We start from the raw sequence: 25,586 nt of genomic DNA on the forward strand, positions 1-25,586 counted from the left end.
ATGGTGTATGGGGCCACATCTGGAATGACTGTGCCTGACACCAACAGGTGACCAGGAACCGAGCTCGCAGGTCCGTTACCAACCACAACTCGAGGTGTCCACCAGGGGGCACCAGAGCCCAGGGCTCCATGAGGCTGTTTCGGAAAAGCCCATGATGACCTCAGCGTTTGTCACCTCTTGGCTCCTTTGGCTCTTGCTGTGGTTGGGCAGAGGGGGCAGGTGTGTGGGAGCAGCTGGCAGTGCCTCCTCCCAATGGCCTAGTAAGGTTTTGAACACTGAATTGCTCGGGGGCACATGAGCACAGCCCCCTTGGCCGCCCCAGGGAACCCCGACTTGGGCAATAGGGTGAAGGCACAGTCTGTTCTCGGTCCTGGGAGGATGTGGCTGGGGGTTAGCAGATACGCACCACGCCTGAGAATCCTTCAGAAATCCCTCTCTTCACCTCCACCAGGAGGCAAGTGATCCTCTCCTGACTCAGAAATGGTGGTCCTTTGTCAAATCCGACTGTCCTGATCCCAGCCCTCCCTTCCCTGGGCCTTAGCCCGGCCTCCTTCTAGGCAGTGAGGGTGTGCTTGGGAACAGACTGGCTCCTCCTCCCCACCAGCGTTTGCCTTCAGCCAAGCACCTCCCACATCTGGTAGCAGGTTGGAATCTCTTAGGGAGCTTTTAAAAACTAAGATGCTGGCCAGGCGGTGGCTCACGCCTATACTCCCAGCATTTTGGGAGGCCAGGGTGGGTGGGTCATCTGAGGTCAGGAGTCTGAGACCAGCCTGGCCAACATGGTGAAACTCTGTCGCTACTCAAAATACAAAAATTAACCAGGTGTGATGTGATGGCGGGCACCTATAATCTCAGCTACTCGGGAGGCTGAGACAGGAGAACTGCTTGAACCTGGGAGACAGAGGTTGCAGTGAGCCCAGATCACACCACTGTACTCCAGCCTGGGTGACAGAGTGAGACTCTGTCTCAAAAACAAACAAACAAACAAAAGAACTAAGATGCTAAGGCTGGGCAGGGTGGCTCATGCCTGTAATCCCAGCACTTTGAGAAGGCTGAGGCAGGAGAATAGCTTGAGCCCAGGAGTTCGAGACCAGCCCGGGCAACATCTTGAGACCCTGTCTCTACAAAAAAAACAAAAACAAAACAATAAAATGAAGATGCCAACCCCCATCCAAGTGGTCCTAGGGTGGTGCCTGGGCACGAGCATTTTGTTTCGTTTTGTTTTGTTTTGAGACAAAGTCTTATTCTGTTGCCTAGGCTTGAGTGCAACGGTGCGATCTTGGCTCACTGCAAGCTCTGCCTCCCAGGTTCAAGTGATTCTCTTGCCTCAGCCTCCCGAGTAGCGGGATTACAGGTGCCTGCCACCACGCCCAGCTAATTTTTGTATTTTTAGTAGAGACAGGGTTTCATTGTGTTGGCCAGGCTGGTCTCGAACTCCTGACCTCATGATCTGCCTGCCTCAGCCTCCCGAAGTGCTGGGATTACAGGTGTGGGCCACCACACCTGGCTTGGCATCGGCATTTTTGAAGCTTTCTGTGTGATTCTTGTGTGCAGCTGTATTGAAACTGTCTGCGTCTAAGGCCTTGATAGTCAGAGTGTGGTCCATGGGAAGCTTGATGGAAATGCTGGATCTCAGCATCCTCCTCCCAGTTTGCTGAATCAGAATTTACGGTTCACCAAAATGCCCAGGTGATCAGCCGCACACAGTTCCAGAAGCTCTGAGCTAGCTGGTATATCGTTCTTCACCCATGCTCATCTCCCTGGCCTGAATCACAGCGTGTCTGACTTGCTCCAGTTGTAGCTGTGGCTCTCAATGTTTTGACTGTGACCTACAGAAAGAAATGGACTTTACAACGATGAAACAAGAACACCACAGAAACAATGCCTTCACTACCTGGGGTGCACGCTGCACTCTCATTCATGCAGCAGGTAGTTTTGGCACCTGCTTTGTGCCAGGCCTCGTTCTAGCTGTCTGTGTCCAGAAGAAAGCCCCTGTTGCTGGGAGGTTTCTAGTCTAGGAGGGCAAGGGGGTCAGAAAGTTAAAAGTAAACCATGTATATACAGGGCATGCTAAAGGTTATTTATTAAAATCTCTTTAAAAATTACATTTTGAGGGTGGGGTTCTGAGGTGCTGGTTATGCTCCGTTTCTTGATCTGGGTGCTGGGTGTATTACCTGCAAGAATGCACGCTCTCTGCACTTCTCTGGAGGCATGTTGTATGTCAACAAAAAGTTCAAAAATTACATTCTGCTATTTTCTTTTTTCTTTTCTTTTTTTTCTTTTTTTCTTTTTTTGAGAGACAGAGTCTTGCTCTGTCACCCAGTCTGGAGTGCAATGGCATGATGCCGGCTTACTGCAACCTCCGCCTTCCAGGTTCAAGTGATTGTCCTGTCTCAGTCTCCCAAGTAGCTGCGACTACAGGCATGCACCACCACGCCCAGCTAATTTTGTATTTTTAGTGGAGACGGGGTTTCACCACATTGGTCAGGCTGGTCTCGAACTTCTGACCTCAGGTGATCTGCCTGCCTCGGCCTCCCAAAGTGCTGGGATTACAGGTGTAAGCCACCACATTCGGCCAAACATTCTCATATTTTCTATTCTATTATTATCCTCTTTCATGAAAAAAAAAAAGTCATTCAAAATCCACCATATTCAGTTTACCTCCCACTAAAAGGTTGCAACAGCAGTTTTAAAAACTGCTTTATTTAAAAACAAGCTGTGCACAGTGGCTCACGCCTGTAATCCTAGCACTTTGGGAGGCTGAGATGAGTGGATTGCTTGAGGCCAGGAGTTCAAAACCAGCCTGGCCAACATGACGAAACCCCATTTCTACTAAAAATACAAAAAATTAGCTGGGTGTGGTGGCAGGTGCCTGTAATCCCAACTACTAGGGAGGCTGAGGCAGAAGAATCGCTTGAACCCAGGAGGTGGAGGTTGCAGTGAGCTGAGATTACACCACTGCACTCCAGCCTGGGCAACAAGCATGAAACTCCATCTCAAAAAAGAAATAAAAACAAACAAACTAGAAGCCCAATCCCTCAGCAGCACCCACCCACTCTTGGCTTAGCAGCTGCAGGCAGGTGTGAGCCAGGCTGCCCGCTCCCCAGCAATGGCCTTCCTTGCCCTCTTGCTTACCCCACAGTGCAAAACTGCCCATGGTGGAGATTCTTAAGGGCACCACCCAAAGCCTCCCTCTGGCAGCCTGGCCCACCTCCGCTCCCAGCTAGACCTGACAAGCCCTTCTCCTTGCCGAGTCATTCTGCTGTGGGCAGCTCTCCTACAGTTCCAGATGTAGGAGGAGACTGGCTCAGGCACGTTAATGAGAGGCTTGGGGTTATCCCTGTGGCCACCTCCCAAATCTCCTGAGACTTATGTTTTTAGTCTGGGGCTCATTCCTCATGTCAGCTCCCTAGTGGCAGAGCAGTCTCCCTCGGTGTCTCTCTGGCCACCACGGTCAGCGTCACGGACACATCGCAGCATAGCCCCAGTGCTCAACCCCATGGCGGGGACCGTCCAGGAGTTGGTGAGGAACAGGGTGGAGGGAGGAAGGGGTCAGGAGACCTCACTCTTTCCTCTGAACCTAAAGCTCCAGATAACCCTACACTAGAGGCCATATGGGGTGTGACTCTGGCTTCTTGAGGGAAACTGGAGAGAGGAGGGGCTGGGGAAATGCGGGGCTGGGCTGCCCTAGGAGCAGGAGCAACCACGGTGGAGGCGCTTTGACCCCTAGCTTTGTTTGATTTGGAGCTTGATTTACTGGAGGGGAAGTTTGCTCTAAATCAGTTGTTTGCATCTATTGACCAATAAAATCTAGTTAGTCCTGATGCTTCCTGAAGCAGGGCTCCTGGATTTGGCGTTGCTTTTTTGTGCCTCAGATTTTTTTTTTTTTTTGAGACAAGGTCTGGCTCTATTGCCCAGGTAGGAGTGCAGTGGTGTGATCTCTATTCACTGCAACCTCCACCTCCCAGGTTCAAGCGATCCTCCCGCCTCAGCCTCACGAGTAGCTGGGATTACAGGTGTGTGCCACCATGCTCTGCTAATTTTTGTATTTTTTTGTAGAGACAGGGTTTTGCCATGTTGCCCAGGCTGGTCTTGAACTCATGAGCTTAAATAATTTGCCCTCCTCAGCCTCCAAAGTGCTGGGATTACAGGCGTGAGCCACCACACTTGGCCTGGGACTTAGACTTTAGAGTCGGAAAACTGGATTTGAATCCTGTATGGTGTATGGTGCTGAACAAGTCACTTGGCCATGTAGAACCTCAGTTCTACCACATGTAAAATGGGGACATTATGTTTCTCCTTGGGTTGTTGTGGGGTTGGATGAGAAGAAGTGCAGAGTGCAGGCCTTGCACAGTTGGGCTCCGTGAGCCTTAGCAATGGCCATAACTGAGGCAGTGTGAGGCAGACTGGGAAAAAACCTCCTCAGGTTCCTTCTCCCAAATCTGTTGTCTTCCCCACTTTCTTTCCCGAAGCCAGGCAACAGGCGGGTGGTCCTGGCCCAGCCTCACAGCTCTCCGGGGCAGGGCTGCCATTCCTTACAGTGTCAGATAATTCAGTAGAAAGTTGCCCTGCCCACCGCGCGGGCAAGGCACCGCCACCCAAATCCACCCAGATTGCGTCTCGTGTAGGTTTCCGGAAGCCACCTCTTTCTCATTGCCCTACTGCCCTCTGGCCATGGCCCTGGGGCCCATTGCTGGACAGTCTGAGTGCAGAAAGCGCCAGCCCTACACAGCTCCCAATGTCTGATCCTGCCATCTACAGCGAATTGTCTTGTTATTACACGCATCTTCCAGATGAGGGACAGTCACAAGGGCTGAGTGGCCCTGAGCCCTTGGGTTCCAAGCGCCCGCTGCCCAGGGCTGCCTCCGTTTGGGCTGGGACCGGGGCCTGCAGGCTGCTCCGCGCTGGGAATCAGAGCTCTGGGTTTTCCCCTTCTGGGGTGCGGCAGGGAGGAGACCGCTCAAGCGCAGGAATGGTGAAGGTCCCCTTGCCTGGGGCTCTTTCTGCCCAAGTCCTCATCAGGAGTTGTCAGGCCTGAGACAAACCCTCCCTCCTTCAGGAGTCCTCCGTTGGCCCCGGGGAAAGAGAGGTGATGGTCCGGTTTCTGGGCTAGAATCCCAGCCTCACTGGTGATCCCAGAAACCCTCCAGTCCAACCTCCTCACTTCAGAGCTGCAACAACTGCGCCGGGTGGAAGTGACTTTCGCACTCGCACAGTGCGACGCTAGCTACTCGCAATGAGAGACTCGTTCCCGCGCTCCTCCACTGCGCCCCTCGACTGGGCGGGACTTACTCACCCGAGTTCCCTCGGCACCGCCGGGAGGCGCAGGCCGGGCCGGGGAGGGGCGGGGAAAGCGGGGTGGGGCCCGCAGGCTGGGGGAGGAGCCGGGGGAGGAGCGACGAGGCCGGGCCCTTTAAGGGGCGGGCCGACCCCCCCCAACCCCACCCCGGGGCGGCGCAGGCGCAGGCGGGCTCGGGGCGCTCGGCAGGAGGGACGGCGGGCGGGCGGGCGCTCACCTGCGGGGGCCGGCGCGGGGCGGGCGCCCGGCGGGCGGACGTTGACGCCCGGAGGCGAGGGCGGGGAGGCGGGCGCGGGACTCGGGGGCGGCCCGGGGCGGGAGGGCGGTGTGAGCGGGCGCCGAGGGCAGCACCATCTGGAGGGGAGGGAGCGCGCGGCCTCTGGGGGGCAAGCGAGTGCGCTGGGCCGAGCCGGTCGAGGGCCCCCGGCGGGGCGAGCAGGAGGAGCGCGGCGGGCTGAGCCCCGCGCTGCCGGAGCAGCAGCCGCAGCGCGTCGGGGTTCTCAGCTGGGGCCCGCAGGAGGGCCGGGGGCCCCGCGGGCAGCACCAGGAGAAGGGCGGAGGCAGCCCCGCAGTGCAGGAGCGCGGCGAGGCCCGGGCCGGGGTGCAGGAGCGCGGAGAGGGGAGCCCGCGGAGGCTGCTGCAGCAGCCCGAGCCGGCGCCCGAGGCCGGGGAAGGCCCCCGCGAGCGCGGGGAGGGGCCGGAAAGTTCCGGCGAACTGGGGGAGCGGCAGTGGGAGAGCGTGGGGCGGGAGGCGGTGGTCCTGGGAGCGGCCCCGGAGCGCCGAAGCCGCCCGGAGCTGGTGGGGAGGGCCCGGCCGGTGGGGCCCCGGGGGCCTGCGGGGGAGGGGCGCCTGGGGGTGCAAGAGGCGAATTGGCTGCCCGGAGTGCAGGAAGGACAGGTGGTGCGGGCTGTCCAGGAAACCTACCTGAACGGAAAGGAGCCCCAGGAGGGAGAGGGGCCCGGCGAGGGGCCCCGGACCCGGAGGCGCCGGCGGAGGAGGAGGTGGTGACTGGCAGGCCGCCCGGGCCCCACGGTGCCTCCGGAGCTGAAGGGAACGCAGGATGTAGGGGCGTGGGGAGTCGGGCACAGAAGAGTGCGGGGAACCGGGGAGCTCTGCGAGCCACTGCCTGAGGTAGGCCCGGCCCGCGGGAACCTCTTCTGCTCGCTCAGCCTGGGCATCGCTGAAGCTGTGTCTGCGGGGAGGCAGCGGAAGGCGGCAGGTAAGGAAGCCCAGTTCTCTTAGCTGGAGTTCGTGTGCTTGGAAGCGAGAAGCTGCAGGTCACTGGCAAGAGGGTAGTCTCCACACCGCCCTCGTTCTCTCGGCCTTTCATCCCTGGAGGGAGGAAGCAGTGCACTTTCCAGCTGCAAGGCAGGACCTCTCCCCCCCAGTACTGTGTATGGTAGTTGGAGTGATGGGGCATCTTCTTAGAGTCTAGGCAGCTCGCGGGACGTCTGGGTGGCTGCCAGGTCTGCAGAGGGAAGAGGGGGTGGCCCCAGGGAAGAGCTGCAGGATGGTCACCCCTCCACCTGCCCCTCGATGGCAGTAGGGTGCCTCCATGGTATTTGCTCTGCATGGTACAGTCAGCACAGGTTGCCTGAAGTCCTCAAAACACGTTCCGCAGAAGGGAAGAGGGCAGCGTGGGATTAACAGAACCTTATCTTGTAACCCTGTTGGTCATGTGAGCTGAGATGTGAGTGTGACAGCTAGTGGCTTGGACACGGCACGAGCCTGACCCGCTCCTGCCACGCCGACCTGTCACAGCTGATTCACCCTGAGGGCCCAGAGCCAAGGATGATTAGTGGGGCAGAAGGTGGGAGAGCAACTGGTGAGTCTCTGGGTGTGACTTCACTACCCCAGCGTGAGAGGGGCGGGAGAGGAGGGTGCATCTGCACCAGAGGACTCTGGGCTGCCTCTGTGACCCCACCGTGGGGAGCTTTTGCAGATGGGCCGCTGTGGTTTCGTGGGCTCTGCACCTGTCAGGGCAGGAGCTCCCAGCCCAGTCTAGAGGTAGGGCTTGTAGGGGCCAAGGCCTCATAGCCTGAGTGCCAGACCTACCCATTCTGCCTCGTGCTCCCAGGGGGGCTTGGAGGGCTGCTTGTGGCCCTTACTCTCCTACAGCTGTTCACCTCTTACCTGGCACTGTCAGGTTCTTGCTTCCCCTGCCCCTGGGCGGGGATGGGTGCAGGGTTGCTGCCTGCCCAAGGCCTTAGCTAGGACCCCTCTCTGCCCCAGCCCGAGGTGTGGCTCTGAGTCAGATGGTCCCAGGCCCCTGTCCTGAACCAGACTGGCTGCTCTCCTATGGGGGCAGAGGGAGTGGTGCTGGAGGTAGCTGCTGGAGGAGCCGGTTAGCCTACTCCTCATACAAACTCAAACTCGCCTGTCAGCTTCATCCCATGCCTGTCGGCTGCCGCCCCAACACTCGTGCACCGGAAGTTCAGCTGCTGTGCTCACGGTGCCTGACGCTTCTGGAATGGCCAGAGTGGCTCTCAGTGTCTGGCTTCAGTGGAGAGAACTGTCTGTTTTAAACACGTACACACAGCACACATCTTCACCTACTTATTTCAGGTCGACGTTTTTGAACTTGTGGTAGATGAATGGGAGAAAGGCTGGCATCACACAGATTGCTTTTGATCTGGTTATATCGCTTACAAGCTGTGGAACTTCCTTGGGCAACATAGTGTCTTTAGGTTTCAGTTTCCTGGTGTGTGCGGTGGGCCAGGGCTTCCCCTGCAGTGGCCTGAGTGAAGAAACCTCAGGCCCTTTGGAGCCTGGTGCCCACCTCCCAGGAGCCCAGCGGACGTTGGGGAGGAAGGGTCACTCTTCCCTCTGGCCCTTGAGCTGGAGATCAGCCCCCACCTTGTGCTTCGTCTAGAAGATGCAGTGTTTCTTTTTGTTCGTTTTAAGTAACAGCTTTGTTGAGATATAATGACATATGGTAAACTGAGCATATTTAAAACATACAATTCAATAAGTTGTAGCCTATGTATACACCTGTGAAACCACCCCCCACCGTCCCCAAAAGTTTGCTCGTGGAATCCCTCCATCCCCGCCTCCGCTGCCATCTCCTACCCCAGGTTACGGGCTGGTCTACTTTCTGTCACTGTATCTGAGTTTGCAGCATTTACTGTAAATGGAATCTCATCTTTCATTCAACAGAAGTATTTTGGAGTTGGTTCACATGGTTGCACATATCAACAGTTCATTGCACACCTGTGCCAGAGTCTGTTTATCCATTGACCTGTTGATGGGTTTTCAGAGAAAGCTGCTCTGAACTGTTTTGTTAGTCTTTGTATGGATGGATGCTTTTATTTATCTTAGGTAAATCCCTGGGACTGGAATGGCTGGGTCATGTGGTAGGTATACATTTAACCTTTAAGAAACTGCCAGACTGTTTTCCAAAGTGGTTGTACATTTTATATACTCACCCACTGTGTCTGAAAGTTCTGGTTTGTTCACGTCTTTGATATGTCCACGCCGTCATATGGTCAGTGTCTAATTTCAGACATTCTAATGTCTGTGGTGGTATCTCATTATGATTTTCATTTGTGTTTCCTCAATGACTCATGTTGTTGAGCATCTTCTGATGTGCTCATTTGCCATATATATGTCTTTGGTGATGTGTCTGTTCAGATTGTTTGCCGGTTTTCAATTGTGTGGGTTTTTTTCATGTTGAATTCTGAAGAGTTCTTGATATATTCTGGATATAAGCCTTTTATCAGGTATGTGATTTGCAAATCTTTTCTTCCAGCTTGTGGCTTGTATTTTGATTCTCTTAACAATGTCTTCTAAAAAAATATCATGATCAGTGATGCAAAATGGTGTGTTTTGAAAGAGAAGTTTTAAATTTTGATTCATTTACTAATTTGTTACTTTGTGGATTGCATTTTTGGTGTCATGTCCAAGAAATCTTCGTCTGACCCAGAGTCACAGCAGTTCTCCCCTGTGTTTTCTTGTAGACATTTTATAGTTTTGGGTGTTACAGTGAGATCTAGGATTCATTTGGGGCTAATTTTTGTATGTGGTATAAGGTGTGAATTGACGTCCAGTTTTTTGCATGTAGAGATCTAATTGATCTAGTAGCGCCATTTGTTAGGAAGATGTCTCTCTCCACTGAATTGCCTTTGAATCTTTGTCAGAAATCAATTGTTGGCCGGGCGCGGTGGCTCACGCCTGTAATCCCAGTGCTTTGGGAGGCCGAGGCGGGCGGATCACGAGGTCAGGAGTTCAAGGCCAATCTGGTGAACATAGTGGAACCCCTTCTCTACTAAAAATACAAAAAATTAGCCGGGCGTGGTGGCGGGCACCTGTAATCCCAGCTCTTTGGGAGGCTGAGGCAGGAGAATTGCTTAAACCCGGGAGGCGGAAGTTACAGTGAGCTGAGATTGCTCCACTGCACTCCAGCCTGGGCAACAGTGCGAGACCCCGTCTCAAAAAGAAAAAGAAAAAAATCAATTGTTTATGTGTGTCTAATTCTGGATTCTGTTTTGTTCCATTGATCAATTGTCTGTCTTTATCCCAGTATCACACTATCTTGATTACTGTGGGTTTATAAACCATAGTAAGTCTTGAAATCAGGCTAAGATCTCAAACTTGGTTTTGTCTTTTCAGAATTGCTTTAGCTATTCTGGGTTCTTTGTACTTCCATATACATTTTAGAATTAGTTTGTCAATTTCTACAAAAAAGCCTGCTGGAATTTTGATTTGGATTATGATCAATTTGGGAAGAACTGATAGGTTAGCAGTACGGAGCCTTCTGACCGGTGAACAGTGTATATCTCTGTATTTATCTAGGTTTTCTTTACTATCTCTCAGCAGTGCTTTGTAGGTTTTGGTATATCAGTCTTTTCCATCTGTTATTGAACATATCCTTAAATAGTACCTATTTTTATGCTATTGCCAATGATACTGGTTTTTCTTGGTAGTATTTTTTTTATTTTTAAAAACTTTTAGTTTTGGTAAAATATACATGATATACTACCATTTTAACCATCTGTAATGGTGGTAAATACATCATACTGTTGCACAGCCATCCCCAGCCTCCATCTCCAGGACTTTTTTCATCTTGTGAAACTGAAACTGTACCTATTAAATGGTAACTTCCTGTTCCCTCCTCTCACAGCCCCCTGAGAACCAATGTGCTGCCTCCTGACTCTAAGAATTTGGCTCCTCTAGGTGCCTCACAGAAGGAGAATTTTACAGTGTTTGTTCTTTTGTGACTGGCTTATTTCACTTCGGTGTAGCCTATTCAGGGTTCATTTACATGGCAGCGTATGTCAGAATTTTCTTCTTTTTAAAGAGTAAATCATATTCTGTTGTATGAATATACCCCTTTTTGTTTCTCTGTTTGTTCACTTGGGTGCTTTCACCTTTTTTTTTTCTAAGACAGGGTCTCGCTCTGTCTCCCAGGCCCGAGAGCAGTAGTGTAATCATGGCTAACTGCAGCCTCAACTTCCTGGGCTCAGGTGATCCTCCCACCTCAGCCTCCTGAGTAGCTGGGACTACAGTGTGTACCACCATGGCTGGCTAATTTTTTTTTTTTTTTTTTTTGGGAATTTTCTGTAGAGATGGGATTTTGCCATGTTGCCCAGGCTGGTCTCCAACTCCTGGCCCAAGCGGCTTTCACCTTTTGGCTCTTGTCAGTAATTCTGTTATGAGATGGTACCATTGTTTAAACTTCACTTTCCAGTTGTTTGTTGCCGGTACCATTGCTTTTTGTATTTTGAGCTTGAATCCTGCTGTCTTGCTAAATTGACTTATTGGTTCTAGTAAGCTTTTTTGTAACTTCTATTGGAGTTTCTACATAGAGCAGCATGTCATCTGCTAATAAACAGTTTCTGATCTTTATGCCTGTTATTTCTTTTTCTTGCCTGATTGCACTGGCTGGATCCTCTGGTATAATGTTGTTGTTGTTGTTTTGAGATGGAGTTTTGTGCTTGGGGCCCAGGCTGGAGTGCAGTGGCACGATCTTAGCTCATTGCGACCTCCGCCTCCTGGGTTCAAGCGATTCTCCTGCCTCAGAGTCCTGAGTAGCTGGTATTACAGGTGCCCGCCATCACACCCGGCTAATTTTTGTATCTTTGGTAGAGACGGGGGTTTCATCATGTTGGCCAGGCTGGTCTCGAACTCCTGACCTCAGGTGACCTGCCCGCCTCTGCCTCCCAAAGTGCTGGGATTATGGGGGTGGGCCACCAAGCCCAGCCTCATCTAATATAATGTTGAATAGAATAGATACCTTGTTTCTGATCTTCCAGGGAATGCATTTAGTCTCTCGCCATTAAGAGTAGTGCTAGCTGGCCAGGTTACACCGGTGGCTCACGCCTGTAATCCCAATACTTTCGGGGGCTGAGGTGTGCAGATCCACGAGGTCAAGAGATCGAGACCATCCTGGCTAACACGGTGAAACCCCGTCTCCACTAAAAATACAAAAAATTAGCCGGGCGTGGTGGTGGGTGCCTGTAGTCCCAGCTACTCGGGAGGCTGAGGCAGGAGAATTGCTTGAACCTGGGAGGCAGAGGTTGCAGTGAGCCGAGATTGCGCCACTGCATTCTGACTCTGTCTCAAAAAAAAAATAAAAAGTGGTGTTAGCTGGCCAGGCGTGATGGCTCACGCCTATAATCCCAGCACTTTGGGAAGCCGAGGTGGGCAGATCACCTGAGGTCACGAGTTCAAGACGAGCCTGGGCAACACGGTGAAACCCTGTCTCTACGCAAAATGCAAAAATTAGCTGGGTGTGGTGGTGTGTGCTTGTAATCCCAGCTACTTGGGAGGCCAAGACACAAGAATCACTTGAACCCAGGAGGTGGAGGTTGCAGTGAGCCTAGATCGCACCATCACACTCCACTCTGGGTGACAGAGCGAAACTGTCTCACAAAACGAAACAAAACAAAACAAAAAAAGTGGTATTAGCTATAGATTTTTCATATCTGATCTTTACCAGGTTGCAAAAGCTCCCTTTAATTCCTACTTTGCCGAGAGGTGCTTTTTTTTTTTTGAGATAGAATCTGGCTGTCGCCCAGGCTGGAGTGCAGTGGCGCAATCTCTGCTTGCTGCAACTTCTGCCTCCCGGGTTCAAGCAATTCTGCCTCAGCCTCCCGAGTAGCTGGGATTACAGCTGGGCTGCCACCACGCCCAGCTAACTTTTGTATTTTTAGTAGAGACGGGGTTTCACCATGTTGGCCAGGCTGGTCATGAACTCCTGACCTCAAGTGATTCGCCCGCCTCGGCCTCCCACAGTGCTGGGATTACAGGCGTGAGCCATCGTGCCGGGTCCTTACTAACTCCTTACTAACTCTTAAATAGCTTTTCAGTAATCCTCTGTATTTTAGCATTGCCCTTCTGACACTCACCTTTTCTTCCAGAGGTTTCTGGGGCTGCCTGTTCCTGGGCTTTTGAGGATTCAGTGGGATTGGTTAAGCGTCTCTCACACTGGGATTTGTGACTTTCTTGGTCAGCTCTCGACTGCCACTAGCCCGTCTGCTTTGCAGCTTCTGAGGTTTTGTGGTGGTTTTTTCCTCTACCAGTCTCCCCACTCCCTAGGGGCCTGTGACTTTCAAAACATTCTTTTTTAATTGTAGGTCTGGTGAGGTTTCAGGGAGGACTGACACTGTGTAGAATCTACGGTTTTGTTCCTGGAACCCCTGTCCCTTCTTTAGCCTTCCTCACAGAATCCGTGCCTTCACTCAGCGTTAGCGAATGACGTGGTATCTACTCAGCGAGTCTGATGTGGGTTATAAGACTTCCGCCGTGACCCCCGTGGGCCGCATCCTTGGACTAAGCGGTGCAGCCCTGAACGGGCTGAATTCTAGCTTGACCTTTCCTTCTCTGGGTGCTCCTGGCCGCCTCTCCAGAGCTTGTCTCCGCCTCTGTAAAATGGGGATAATCTGGGGTCGTGAGGCGGGTTTTTGGTCAGCCAGCGAAGATGCTGTCGTAGTGGAGCTGGTGCAGAGTGTCTTCCTGAGGACCCAGGCTCTGACTTCTGCCCCCTCATATTCCCCCAGAAACTGGCATCAGGCGGGCATGTGGTGTGTGCATGGCGGGCGTCTAAGGAAGGCGAGAGGGGAGAGAGGTTTTTCCTGGTCCCTCTCCTCAGCGGCTGCACCTCCTGGAGCCCCAGCTGGATGTAACAACGTCGGACTCTTGTTTCTCTCTGTCCCCGGTGTGCTGCGTCTGCCGGTGAGGCAGGGCCTCTTCTCCGGTCCCCTGACCTTGGCAGGGCTCTCCCTGCACCCCACGGCCAGAAGAGAGTCACCATCCCCCTCACATTTGCCTCCCCCAGATCCTGAGCCTCCGTTCCCGACGGCAGCTTCCTAGTGCCTTGGGCCAGGCAAGCCCCTTCCCCTTTGAGGGTCCCAGGCTCTTCAAGGGTCAGATGGTGAGCAGATCCAGTGGGATTTAAGGTGCAGGATGTGAAGCCCCAGACATTTCTCTTGCTCCCAGGCTCTCGTGGGCCCTCCGGCCTGCCCTAGATGACATGTTGCGGCTCCTGGGTCTTGGTGTAGACGTGGTCCTGAGGGGGTGAGCAGTGCATCTTGTAGCCTGAATGTTCAGTTCCCAGCTCTGGCATCTACTCTCCACTCCTTCTTTCCACACTTCACCTCCAGGGCCAACAATAGGCCCCTTCAGCTCTGGGCTCTTGCTTAGGGCTTGGGGGTGGGGTGAGGCCTGAGCTGGCAGCAGGCGGGATGACGAGCCGGGCAGCCTCTGCCCAGCGCTGGAAGAGAGCTCTCTGGGAGTGGCTACTGCTGGGAGCGAGACTGCGGCCTTCCCTCAGTGTCCCAGGTGCCATGACAGTGCATGCGCAGGAGAAACAACGGCAGGCAGCTCTCCGCAGCACTCAGTGTCCCAGCCTTGGCACCTGGGCACGCGTGGCGGGCGTGGGAATGAGACCCGGACAGCTGCAGCAATGTGTCCTCTGCCGCACACTGCTGCTGCCGTCTGTGTTGGGAGTGACGGTCCAGGCGCACGGTAGGGCCCTCAGTGTACTGTCTCTCTGTGTGTCGGCGTTGACACTCCGGTCCGCAGCCGGCAGGGCATGAAACAGTTTCACTTTCAAGACTTGGGACAGATGGGTGGTCTTGTCGCCACATGTCAGTCCCAGCAAGTCCGGCAGCCTCAGGTTCAGTGTGGACTGGGTCACATTGTTGAGTCAGATCCTCTCCCCTCCTCTCTCAAGTGACACTCCCTTTTGCACTGGAGTTGGGGGGACGAGGCATAGCAGCGCCCTGTCTCGTGTGCCTGCCTCTGCTTCGGTGCTCTGCCCTCCCACCCTGTCACTTGCCTGTCCCCTCCTCTCTCTCGGTGAGCTGGGATCCTGACAGACCCAGGCCCCTTCCCATCACCCTCTGCGGCAGCCCCCCTTCCCATCACCCTCTGCGGCAGCCTGCGCCCAGCACCCGCTCCGCAGTGCAGCGAGAAGGCACCTTCCTGAAGACCGGGGTCAGGCTCTCCCTCTGCCTGAGGGACTGCCTGTGTTGTCTCTGGTTCTGAGATGGCTTTGGGAGACCAAGTCCCTGGCTGCGTCGGGGGTCGGAGTGGCTGTGATGGCTTTGACAGCCCCGCTTCCCAGGAAGGTGCTGGCTTCTCTGGATTAGAAATCATGGGAGGAGGCAAAGCCAGGGCTGGGAGAGGGCAACCAGGCTGGTTCCTGGCACCCACTGGAAAGCAGCCTGGCAGCAGCCCACGGGGAAGAAGCAGGCCCCCTTTCTCCAGTGTTCTCACACCAGTAGACACACCCAGGGCTCCTGCCAGGTTCTCCCTTCAGGGCGACAGATGTGGAAAGATGGTTCCCTTACGATGTACAGGCCACAGCAGAGGTATACCAAGGGCTCCTGCAGCACGATTATGTGCTGATACAAACAGTTATAGGAATAGTGACCCTTTCAGGATAGGAACATCATGGATAATTTAAACTTTTTAAAATTCTTGGCCAGGCGCGGTAGCTCACGGGTATAATCTCAGCACTCTGGGAGGCCGAGGTGGGTGGATCATGAGGTCAGGAGCTCGAGACCATCCTAGCCAACATGATGAAACCCTGTCTCTACTACAAACACAAAAATTAGCTGGGCGTGGTAGTGTGCGCCTGTAATCCCAGCTACTCAGGAGGCTGAGGTAGGAGAATCGCTTGAACCCAGGAGGTGGAGGTTGCAGTGAGCTGAGATCGTGCCCCTGCACTAAGCCTGGGCAACAGAACAAAAATCTTTCTCAAAAAAAAAAAAAAATCCTTGTGGCTATTTTTCACATATATTATTGTGTAGTTTTACTACTCATGTTTCAAGCATCCCTCCAACAAAACAGCAGAGATAACCATTTGGGGCTAGGAAATGGGAATTTACAGAGGAGATGGCATTGACTTGGGTCTTGAGGAGTTTGTGGGAGTTTATCATGTAGACAAAGAATAGAAGTGTCACGGACAAAAAATAGCTCAGACATTAAAATTGTTTTTATTATTTATTTATTTATTGAGACGGAATCTCTCTGTTGCCCAGGCTGGAATGCAGTGGCACGATCTTGGCTCACTGCAGCCTCCACCTCCTGGGTTCAAGCGATTCTCCTGCCTCAGCCTCCCGAGTAGCTGGGATTACAGGTGCACACCACCATGCTCAGCTAATTTTTATATTTTTTGGTAGAGATAGGGTTTCACCATGTTGGTCAGGCTGGTCTCGAACTCCTGACCTCAGGTCATCCGCCGGCCTTGGCCTCCCAAAGTGCTGGGATTACAGGCGTGAGCCACCGGGCCCAGCCGGAGACATTGAAATCAAAGGGCATCCGGACATCGTTCCTGGTGCCTGTCATCCCAGCTACTCAGGAGGCTGAGGTGGGAGGGTCACTTGAGCCAAGGAGTTCAAAGTTCAAATGAGCCGTGGTCACATCACTGCACTCCAGCCTGGGCAACAGAGCAAGACCCAGTCTCTTAAAAACAAAAAACAGGAAGAACCCCAGAGTATGTCTAGGGAAGGGCAAACACTTGGCTTGGCTGGGACAGAGAGACATTTGAAGGGGATGCTAAGAGAGAGGTGGGGAAATCGGCGAGGAGTGGAGCCCAGAGGGCCTGTGTGCCAGCAGGGATTGGGCTCTTGAGGACTCAGCGAAGGGCCTGCGTGCCAGCCAGGGAAGGGTGGCAGGTCTGTGCTCAGACCACAGTAGCAGTAGGCAGCCAGGTGCTGTGCTGGGGGTGCTACTCATTATCTCCTTGACTCTTCATGACAGTTCTATGAAGGAGATTCCATTTATCCCCACTTCACAGATGTGGAAACTGGAAACTGAGGCTTAGAGGTTATTTGCTCAAAAGTTGCCCAACTAGAACATGATGGAGTCAGGGTTTCAGCCGCCATCTGCCTGACTCCTGATCTCATTGTTACTGTTGGGAGGAATTCTGAGGCAACCTGACTGGTGTGCCTGGTGGAGAAGGTAGAGGAAGAAGGAGGAGTCTTGGTTGGGGGTCCGTGGTGGGGTGTGGTTTCTACCTTGGGTGGCTGGTGTTGGCTTGCGATAGTTTCAGCAGGATACAGGAGCGTAGCAGCAGAGTTGAAGGGGTGATGCAGAGCCCAGTTTGGATATGCAGTGTGTGGTACCTGTGCAGCCTCCTGGCAGAGCTGCCCTGTAAGTGTCTGGAAATGTGGGTCTGGAGCCACAGGAATTCAGGAATGGAGACAGCACGTGGTGGTAACAGGAGCCCCTGGAGGCGGAGGTGACCCCAGGAAGCAGAGCATCAGTGGAGAATATAAGGAAACATGAGTTCAAAAGTCTTAGGAAACACCAACAGTTAAGAAGCAGGCGGTGGGGCCGGAAGGTGCAGTGGCTCATGCCTGTAATCGCAGCACTTCGAGAGACCCAGGCTGGCAGAATGGCTTGAGCCCAGGAGACTTCGAGAGACCCAGGCTGGCAGAATGGCTTGAGCCCAGGAGTTTGAGACCAACCTGGGCACATGATGAAACCTCATCTCTACAAAAAATACAGAAATTAGCTGGGTGTCATAGTGCACGCCTGTAATCCCAGCTACTCAGGAGATGGAGGGCAGGAGGATTGCTTGAGCCTGGGAGGCAGAGGTTGCAGTGAACCAAGATCACACCACTGTACTCCAGTCTGGGGGCAGAGTGGGACCCCATCTCAAACAAACAAACAAACAGAAAACACGTGGGGGAGAAGAGGCTTCAGGGCCGGACCATGGGCCTAGCACTACCAGCAGACACAGCCTTGCCTGCCCTCAGGACCTCAGCTGCCAGGCTTCCCTGGGAGGGAGTGGGCCTCCGTGTTCTGGAGGTGGAGAGAGTATGGACAGTCACGGTGTGTGTCTGAATCACTCCCTTTCCTTCCTTGGGCCCTGGCCAGCCTCCTCCCCAGACCAGTGTGATGTCAGGCCCAGCTGACCTGAAGATGCAGGGTTGCCTGGTGCAGCTCCCTCTGGGATGAGGTTCCGAGGGCACCCAGCCTGACCTTGGGCCAGAAGCTTGGGCTCTGCGCACAGAGGGGTGAGTTAAGGCTGACTAAACTTGGTGGGGCTGACATGTGGAAGCAAGATAATCCTCTGGCCGGGGGAGGAGCTGTAAGCCCCCCTCTCCTCTTCAGTATGTTCTTTTTCCCTTCAGGGCCTGGAGAAGAGGGAGGTGGAGGTGGGAGAGGGCCAGCTGGGAGGTAGGGTTGGCGTATATTCCTGAGAATACGGTAGATTGTTTTGGAAAAATCCTCTTGGCCGGAAATTGCCTGTCATGTCTGTGCCTTGGTGTGGATTTGTCACTTCGCATGCAGTTGGAGAGCTTGGAGAGGGGAATGGACAGTGGAGCTGGCTGGTTTCCAGCCTCTTGTTTCCTTTAGCTCTGCAGAGTGGAGATACAAAGGGACAAGTGAAGAGCAGAGGGGGTGTACACGGTGGGGGGCGGGGGGGTTGGATTCTCGACATCCTAGAGGTAGTTTGGATCCTGTGGATGTCTTACCATAGGATGGTACTAGGACGCAAGAGATTTCAGGGAGAGGTGAGGCAAAGCGGGAAAGGGCAGTAGTTTGGATCAGATCCTTTATCCAGCCAGGGCAAGAAGGGAGGGGCCTGGTATTTCTGCCTTGCCTTCTACAACCTCCCGGCTTTGGGGTCTTGCAGCTACTCCCAAGACTAGTGTGTGCCTTTAGCTGCAGTAGGACGCTGAGGAGCTTCTGTACAGCATAGAACCAGGCGTCCGGGGGCCTCGCCGGCAGAGTCATCCACCTACCCTGGTGTGCTCGGGGTGGGGAAGGGACTGTGTGAGGAGACAGGGCCCTGGGGAAGCCTCACCTAGTGCCCTCCCAGGGTCTGGCCCAGCCTTGGCGCTGCGTGGGGAGGAGAGGTCGCAGCATCTGTCTCTCCTCTGCCCCAACCCAGGGAGGTGCCCTGAGCTCAGCCCTAAATACCCACCCAGTGCTAAAGAGTCAGTGGCTGCTTCAGATGCCACCAGAATGAGAAGTGACGCCTCGGGGCCCCAGGGGAGAGGAAGAGCTGCTGCCCTGGGACTTCCTGTGCCGGCGATGGCCTCGCGCCAGTGCTGGGCGCGGCGCCCCCGCGTGGGCCCGTGTTGGGGCGGCTTTGCAGCAGGAGTCCGGGCCCTCGTGTCACTGCTGTGAAGTCCCGGCGGGCGGCGCGGTCCGGCCGGCCCAGGCCCAGCGCACAGCGCACAGCGTTGCGGGGGCCGGGGCGGGGGCGGGGCGGGGGCGTGGCCTGCGCGGAGGCGGCGCTGGGAGGCGGCGCGGAGCCGGCGAGCGCGGGGCCGAGCCGCGGGGCAGGTGGGCGCCGGGCAGGCTGGGGGCGGGCTGGGCTGCAGGCCCCGGGATTCTAGCGGGAGGGGCCGCAGGCGGAGTCGGACGGAGGCCTCTGCTGTGGGCTTCTGAGATGGCCCCTTGTGAATACTGGGGACTCGTGAATCCCCGAGGCCGCAGTTGGCGGCTCTGGGGCCCGGGAGGCGGGCCGAGGGCTGAGTGGAGCCCGGTTCCCCGGCCCGCGAAGGCAGAGCCCCAGCTCTCGGTGGGGTCAGCCCGGGGCTGGCACAGCTGGCTCACGGAGAGGGTGGGGTCAGCGCCGCGGAGAGGGGACGGAGCTGGGACCGGCTGCAGGAGGGCATGGCCGCAGGCCCGCAGCAGGAGGGGCGACCACCCGGTGGCGGAGGGGGCTGTGGGGGGCGGGGGTCACAAGCTGGGGCCTCCCCGGGCTGAGCCGCAGTAGCGGCCCTGCGCTCCTTCTGGAGGATGCTGGAAGCCCGGCCCCCCAGGACGCAGGGCAGTGACGCTGCCGGTGCCGCTGCGGGGCGGGGGCTGCGGGCACTGCTGCTCTCCCTGACCGCAGCCACCGGGAGTTTGGGCTCCATGGGGGAGAGATCTGCTTACCAGCGCCTGGCTGGGGGCGAGGAGGGACCGCAGGTAATGGGGAAGGCCAGAGGGCAGCCAGATGCCTGGGCGCAGAGCCCTTGGTCTGCTGTGAGCCAGGCCCAGCCCTGCCCTCTGCAGCAGCCTCTCAGGAGTGAGGGTGTCGGCTCCTGGGCCAGGGGACAGAGGGCGGAGCGTTTGTGTGGGTGTGGCGGTGGTGACTTAGTGATGCTGGCATCTGTCTCCGTGTGCACGGGTCCCCTGGGACCCCAAAAAGCTGCCCGTCGGGCTTCCTTCTATGCCCCAAGGGAGTCCAGGAAGCACTGCTAGGATTGGGGTTCAGTCTTTTAGGAGAACTGAGTCTGTATGTCCTGGACATTCCCATTTGCCAGCCTTTTGAATATGAATATCAAGCCAGATGTCCTTGTTTGCTTTTGGAAATACGGTCACTGTATTGATGGAGGAGGCAGCGTCCCTCCCCCTTGGAGAGAAAGCACTTCCTTTCCCGGCCGGCAGAGGGCAGTAGCTGACAGGAGAAAGGGGGCTCGGCAGGAGCGTTGGGGCTTAAGGTCGGGCATTTTCCTGGGCGAGGAGAAAGGGCCAGGCCGGGCGCGGTGGCTCACGCCTGGCATCTCAGCACTTTGCGAGGCCGAGGCGGGCAGATCACCTGAGGTCAGGAGTGCGAGACCAGCCTGGCCAACATGGTGAAAATACAAAAAAAAAAAAAAATTAACTGGACGTGGTGGCAGGTGCCTGAATCCCAGCTACTGGGGAGGCTGAGGCAGGTCAATCACTTGAACCCAGGATCGCGCCATTGCACTCCAGCCAGGGGGACAGAGCAAGACTCTCAAAACGGGGGAGGGGGGACGGTCCAGGAGCCGGCCTGGCTCTGACCCCACATTCTTTGCTTCTTCCCGCATCTGGATTACTGGTCCAGTTACAGGTCTTGTTCTTACTGGGCATCTGAGGAAGGGAGGGTCAGGCATGGGGTTCTGGTGACTTTGAGACACATATTTCTGGGGACAGCTAGAGTTTTTAATCTAGCGGTTCTGATCCAGCAGACTCGTTTTGAAGTAGAGGGAATAACCCTGCTTAAATTCTTCCCCAGTCCCCGGTCCCTGCGTCTTTTTCCAGGTGTGTTTGGTGCCAGGGTAGGCTGTAGGCTTCTCTGATGCAAGGGCATAGTCAGCCAAGGTTTGGGAAAACGTCAGCTCCAGTGTATCATAGGCCTGAGCTTGTCCATCTGACCTCAGCCCCCACTCAGTGCACACCTGTATCTCCACAAGCTTTGTGGGGTGGATGGCAGGGGGATGAGGAAGAGGGACTGAAGCTGGGGGTGTCCTCCTCCCCACCTCCTGGAGTTAGACCAGGAAATGGCTGTCCCGTTTGGCATCATTAGGGAGGTCAAGCGCTGGGAGGGGTCCTGGGAAGGGAGCCTGGGATGCTGATTCCCCAAAGCCCTGTTCCCCAGCTGCCCACCCCTCCAGCCAACTGGGGCTCCTTGAGCTGGTGGCCAGCTGGACAGGGACAAGAGAGCAATGTGCAGGAAACAGGGCTCTCTAGGCATGGCTCAGCAGGGAGGGGGGTGCCCGGGGAGCTGGAGACGGCTGCCTGCAGCTGTCAGGTGTGTCTGGGGGCCGTGGCGAGGGGGGTGTAAGAGCAGCTGGCACCCTTCGAGGAGGGCCAGAGAGATCGTTTGTCAGTTCTGGAAACATGGGGCCCACGGGGGCTTGATGGAGTGTCTTTAGGCCCCTTACTCTGAGGCTGCGGTCTGCGTCTGGGGTGTTATACAGGAGACATCCCACAGCTTCGGGGTGGGGGCATCCCATCAGGAGTCTCAGGGCTTGTTTGTTTGTTTCGAGGGGGTTTGGGAACTTGGCCACCTGGTCTGGATAGGAGGCACCCTGGGTGTTTGGGCAGCAGACAAGGCAACCCTGGGGGGAGGGGGTGGGGATCCTCACTCCACCCTACCCTTGCTCTTGGCTGGGCTGCCCCACTCTGGCAGGCTGCCGGCCTCCTATTTCCGTCGGGCACCAGGGTAACAGGGCCACATTAGGGTCTGAGCCAGGAGACGCCCAGCCAAGGCTGGGACTGGGGAGTGGGGGAGGGTCTCTGAAGAGTCATCTGCAGGGCCCAGCAGAGCCTCTGGGGCCCAAGCCTCCCACTCAGGCTGTGCTAGTCCCCACATCCCCACACAAGCCCGCGTGGGGGTCCACAACCCTGCTTTGTACGTGCTGTTTGAGTCACATAGCCCCCCCACCCCAAAGTCCCAGGAGTTGTCTGCAACTGTGAGGGCTGGGGTAGAAGCCAGAGACAGGAGCCTTGTGTATGGGGAGGCAGGGGGGCCCGCGCGGGTGGCCGGGAGGAAGAGTCCCCCCATTCCTGCTGCCCTCTTGGCAGTGATTCAGAAAGGTCCTTTTTCAGCCAGTGTCAGAGCTGCTCAGCCGGGGAGGGAGGGAGGGAGGGCGGGCGGGCAGTCGGGTGGGGAAGCCGAGGAGCAGGGCTGGGCTGTTCCCACTGCCCTGGAGAGAAGACAGAAACAGGACAGAGGATCCCGGCTGCAGCCAGCGTGAGGAAAGCGCCTCCGCTCCCCGCCAGACTGGCCAGCTGTGGAAACCCAGCCGGGCTTGCAGCAGAGCACAGGGGCCCCGCCCGTTCCTCTGCATTTCCCACCCCCCGGTGTGGGGTTTGGGGGGCTCCTGGGCGGCGTGCGAAGCTCCGTAGCCAAGGCTCCTGCCCACCTGCTTCCTGGGCCGGATCCCCAGTGACTGTTCAGGGGGTCCTGCTCCGTGGAGATGCCGGCAGCACGTCGGTTCCCTGGCCTGGAGCTCTCCTTCCCTCTCCTGGCCAGACTGCGGCGACGACTGTACACAGTGAGTGGGGCGCAGGGGTTGGACTGCTGGGGACTGTTGGGGCTCCTCAGCACCAGCAATTGACTGAGGCAGACAGCAGGACTGGGAGCGGCTGAGGGACCCCGCCAGTGAGGGCTCGACAGGGGGTCCGGGCCAAGTGGCTGCTGCGTTCGTTCTTGTTGGCCTGTGTGTTTGCACGCCAGCCACGGAGTAGTGACGGACACAGGTGTGCAGACTCTGCGAGGTGCTGGGGGCCAGGCCCGTGCAGAATTGGAGAGTGTTTGAACTCTGGATGAGCTGCAGCCATGCCCTGTGCTGCGCAAAGAACCTTGGGCTGGAGGGGGACTTAGAGGGGAGGCGGACCCCTGCAGAGTCACCCTGGACTGAGACCCTGACCGCTTCCCTCACTGGGATCCCGGAGTTCCTTCCCGTCCTCCCACATGCATCCCCTGTGCGGAGCAGCGCTGTTCCTGGTCAGGGAGCACGGAGGGGAGTGCACAGCTGAGCAGAGGTGTGTTAGCTGGTGTTTCAGGGACAGGGAACAGGCCAGGTTGGGCTTTCTGAAGAGCTTCAGGGGAGGGGCCTCTGGGTCTCCTCCAGCCCTGACCACCCAGGGCATGGCTTTGAGCTGTTTTCAGGAGCCTGGAGGAGGGGGCCTGGATCCTTGGGAGTTGGTGGTGGGAGGAAGAAGAGGGGGCCTGGAGACTGCTTGCCCTGCGGGAGACTGGGATCCCCCATTCTGAGGCTGAGCCCTGGAGGGGATGGGGTCACTTTGCTCCAGGGACAGGGCAGCGGTGGCCGGGCGGAGGGGAGATGCTGCCTACGCCAGTGACTCCCAGTGCACCTCTGGACTTGCTTCTGGAAAGCAACGGCGCTTGGTCCTCTTAAACCCCATGTCCCTTTTTTTGTAAACAGATGATTTTGTTGAGGATAAATTAATTAATACAGCTTAATACTTAGAACTGTTCCTCGTATATAGTAAGTGCAGTTGAAGTGTTAGATATTATTTTAGTTTAGTTTAGTATAGTTTGAGATGGAGTTTTGTTCTTGTTGTCCAGGCTGGAGTGCAATGGCACAATCTTGGCTCACCACAGCCCCTGCCTCCCAGGTTCAAGTGATTCTCCTGCCTTGACCTCCCGAGTAGCTGGGATTACAGGCACGCGCCACCACACCTGGCTAGTTTTGTATTTTTAGTAGAGACCGGGTTTCTCCATGTTGGTCAGGCTGGTTTCGAACTCAGTGATCCACCCACCTCAGCCTCTCTAAGTGCTAGGATTACAAGTGTGAGCCACTGCGCTCAGCCTAGATGTTATTTTTATTGTTACTCGTCTTCAATAAAATTAATAGAAATATGTAACCTGTTATATTAACCTGTTAACCTGTGTACAGTGAAACAATGCAGTGGGAACTGTAGTGTAAAGAGGCATAAGAAGAAACTGATTACAACATTTTATGTATCTTAATACATTAGTAATCTAGACAATGTAATGAGGGGTCAGATCCTGAGACCTCAGGCGGAAACACTGAAGGCAGCATCTGCAAGTGCTGACCGGGAGACGAGTTTTGAAATAATGAGAGAGAATTGCCTTCACTGGCATTTTTGCAAACAGTGGACTTCTGCTATGTTCTGAATAAAGCAAAGTCCATTTTCCCTTAAGTTTACGCAGTAGTTTCATTCCAGGAAAATTTATTTTATATTAAAACCGTAAGGCCAGGAGCGGTGACTCACACCGGTAATCCCACCACTTTGGGAGGCCAAGGCAGGTGGATCACCTGAGGTCAGGAGTTCGAGACCAGCCTGGCCAACATGAAGGAACCCTGTCTCTACTAAAATACACAAATTAGCCGGGCGTGGTGGCAGGTGCCTGTAATCCCAGCTTCTCGGGAGGCTGAGGCGAGAGAATTGCCTGAACCCCGGAGGCAGAGTTTGCAGTGAGCCAAGATGGCATCATTGTACTCCAGCCTGAGTGACAGCGTGAGGTTCTGTCTCAAAAAAAAAAACCAAAAAAAAAAAAAACTATAAAAGTACTTTCTTGTTTATATATGAAGTGGGATCAGATTCTAGGTTTGCGTGATCATAAACACCTTCATGAATTGAGTTGTGTGGGATTTGGGACAGTGCGAGAATGTCCTATGCATTGCAGGCTAGCTCATGTTCTTGTCCGCCAACCACTGACTAAATGTCACTAAGGCCCCCCCAGATGTCGTGACAATAAAAAATGTCCCATGGGGGCTGCGCAGCCCTCGTGAGAACCATTCCAATAAAGGGTTATGGCTTTAAGTTCGGAAACCACGCGGCTGGCCCAGCTGCCTGGCCCAGTCCCCGTGAAGGAAGAGCCAGGATTTGAACTGAGCGTTTCTCATTCCCCTTTGTTACTCTTTGTACTTCCCTGAGCTGCCTGAGAAAGTCGGAACTGGCACTGTGTTGGCAGGGCCACTGGGAACTGTGGGGGCAGGAGGCTCACGCTGGGCCTGGGCTGTGTGTGCTTCTCCGAGTGCTGCTCACTGTGATGGGAGCTGGGGAGGAGGCCACCGCTGAGTTGGGGAGGGGGATGGCTTGTTCCCCAGCCAGGCAGCTGGCCTTTTTTCTCTTGCCTGTTTGCCTCTTTGGGGATTGAGCATGGGTCGGGGCTAGCCTGGCCACGCCTTCAGCTCTGAACGACCTTCCTCAGATGGGGATGGGTTTGCTGTGCGGTGACAGACCTTCCTGAGACAGGGATGGGTTTGCTGTGCGGTGGATCGCTTGCTTAGCTTTGAAGTTTCCATCAGCTTCTTTATCTGGGCCCAGGAGAGTGTAGGTCAGAGGTCACTCACCTGCCCATCGGCTGATTGCGGCCTGCAGTGTGCTTTGGCCAGCACTCTGTGTGCGTGTGCGTGCATTTCAGATTTGAACTATTCAGCATTGTTAAAAAGTCAGCAGAAAGACGAATATTAAGTGAAATCAGGGAACAGAATGGTATGGTTAATGCGTGGATATCTGTGTAGGGACGACAGAGTCTGAAGGGTCGGCAGAAGACATCACTGGCAGCTCCTGGGGAGCCGGTGGCTGTGCAGTTCTGGGGGAATGAGATTCGTGGCTCTGTGCGCCTTCTGAATATTTTACCATGTGCAG

The 25,586-nt window shown here is 55.3% G+C and overlaps 2 protein-coding genes across 2 annotated transcripts in view; both read left to right on the forward strand.

Annotated features, from left to right (window-relative positions):
- On the forward strand, positions 1-25,586 carry LOC113219943 (glutenin, high molecular weight subunit DX5-like). The gene is made up of 5 exons (XM_026448435.1): positions 1-47; positions 3,420-3,523; positions 5,632-6,519; positions 17,628-17,767; positions 25,460-25,586. Exons 1-3 carry the CDS (start codon positions 1-3, stop codon positions 6,306-6,308), a joined length of 828 nt encoding a protein of 275 aa, XP_026304220.1. The 3' UTR covers positions 6,309-6,519; positions 17,628-17,767; positions 25,460-25,586.
- The window catches only part of TNK2 (tyrosine kinase non receptor 2), a 29,608-nt gene continuing 23,449 nt past the window's right edge, over positions 19,428-25,586 (forward strand). The window contains exon 1 of the mRNA XM_031935096.1: positions 19,428-19,676. Coding sequence (XP_031790956.1) covers positions 19,506-19,676 — 171 coding nt within the window. The 5' untranslated portion in view covers positions 19,428-19,505. The remainder of the gene's footprint in view (positions 19,677-25,586) is intronic.

This window comes from Piliocolobus tephrosceles, chromosome 2 (assembly GCF_002776525.5).
Source record: "Piliocolobus tephrosceles isolate RC106 chromosome 2, ASM277652v3, whole genome shotgun sequence".
In the NCBI taxonomy this organism is placed as follows: Eukaryota; Metazoa; Chordata; class Mammalia; order Primates; family Cercopithecidae; genus Piliocolobus; species Piliocolobus tephrosceles.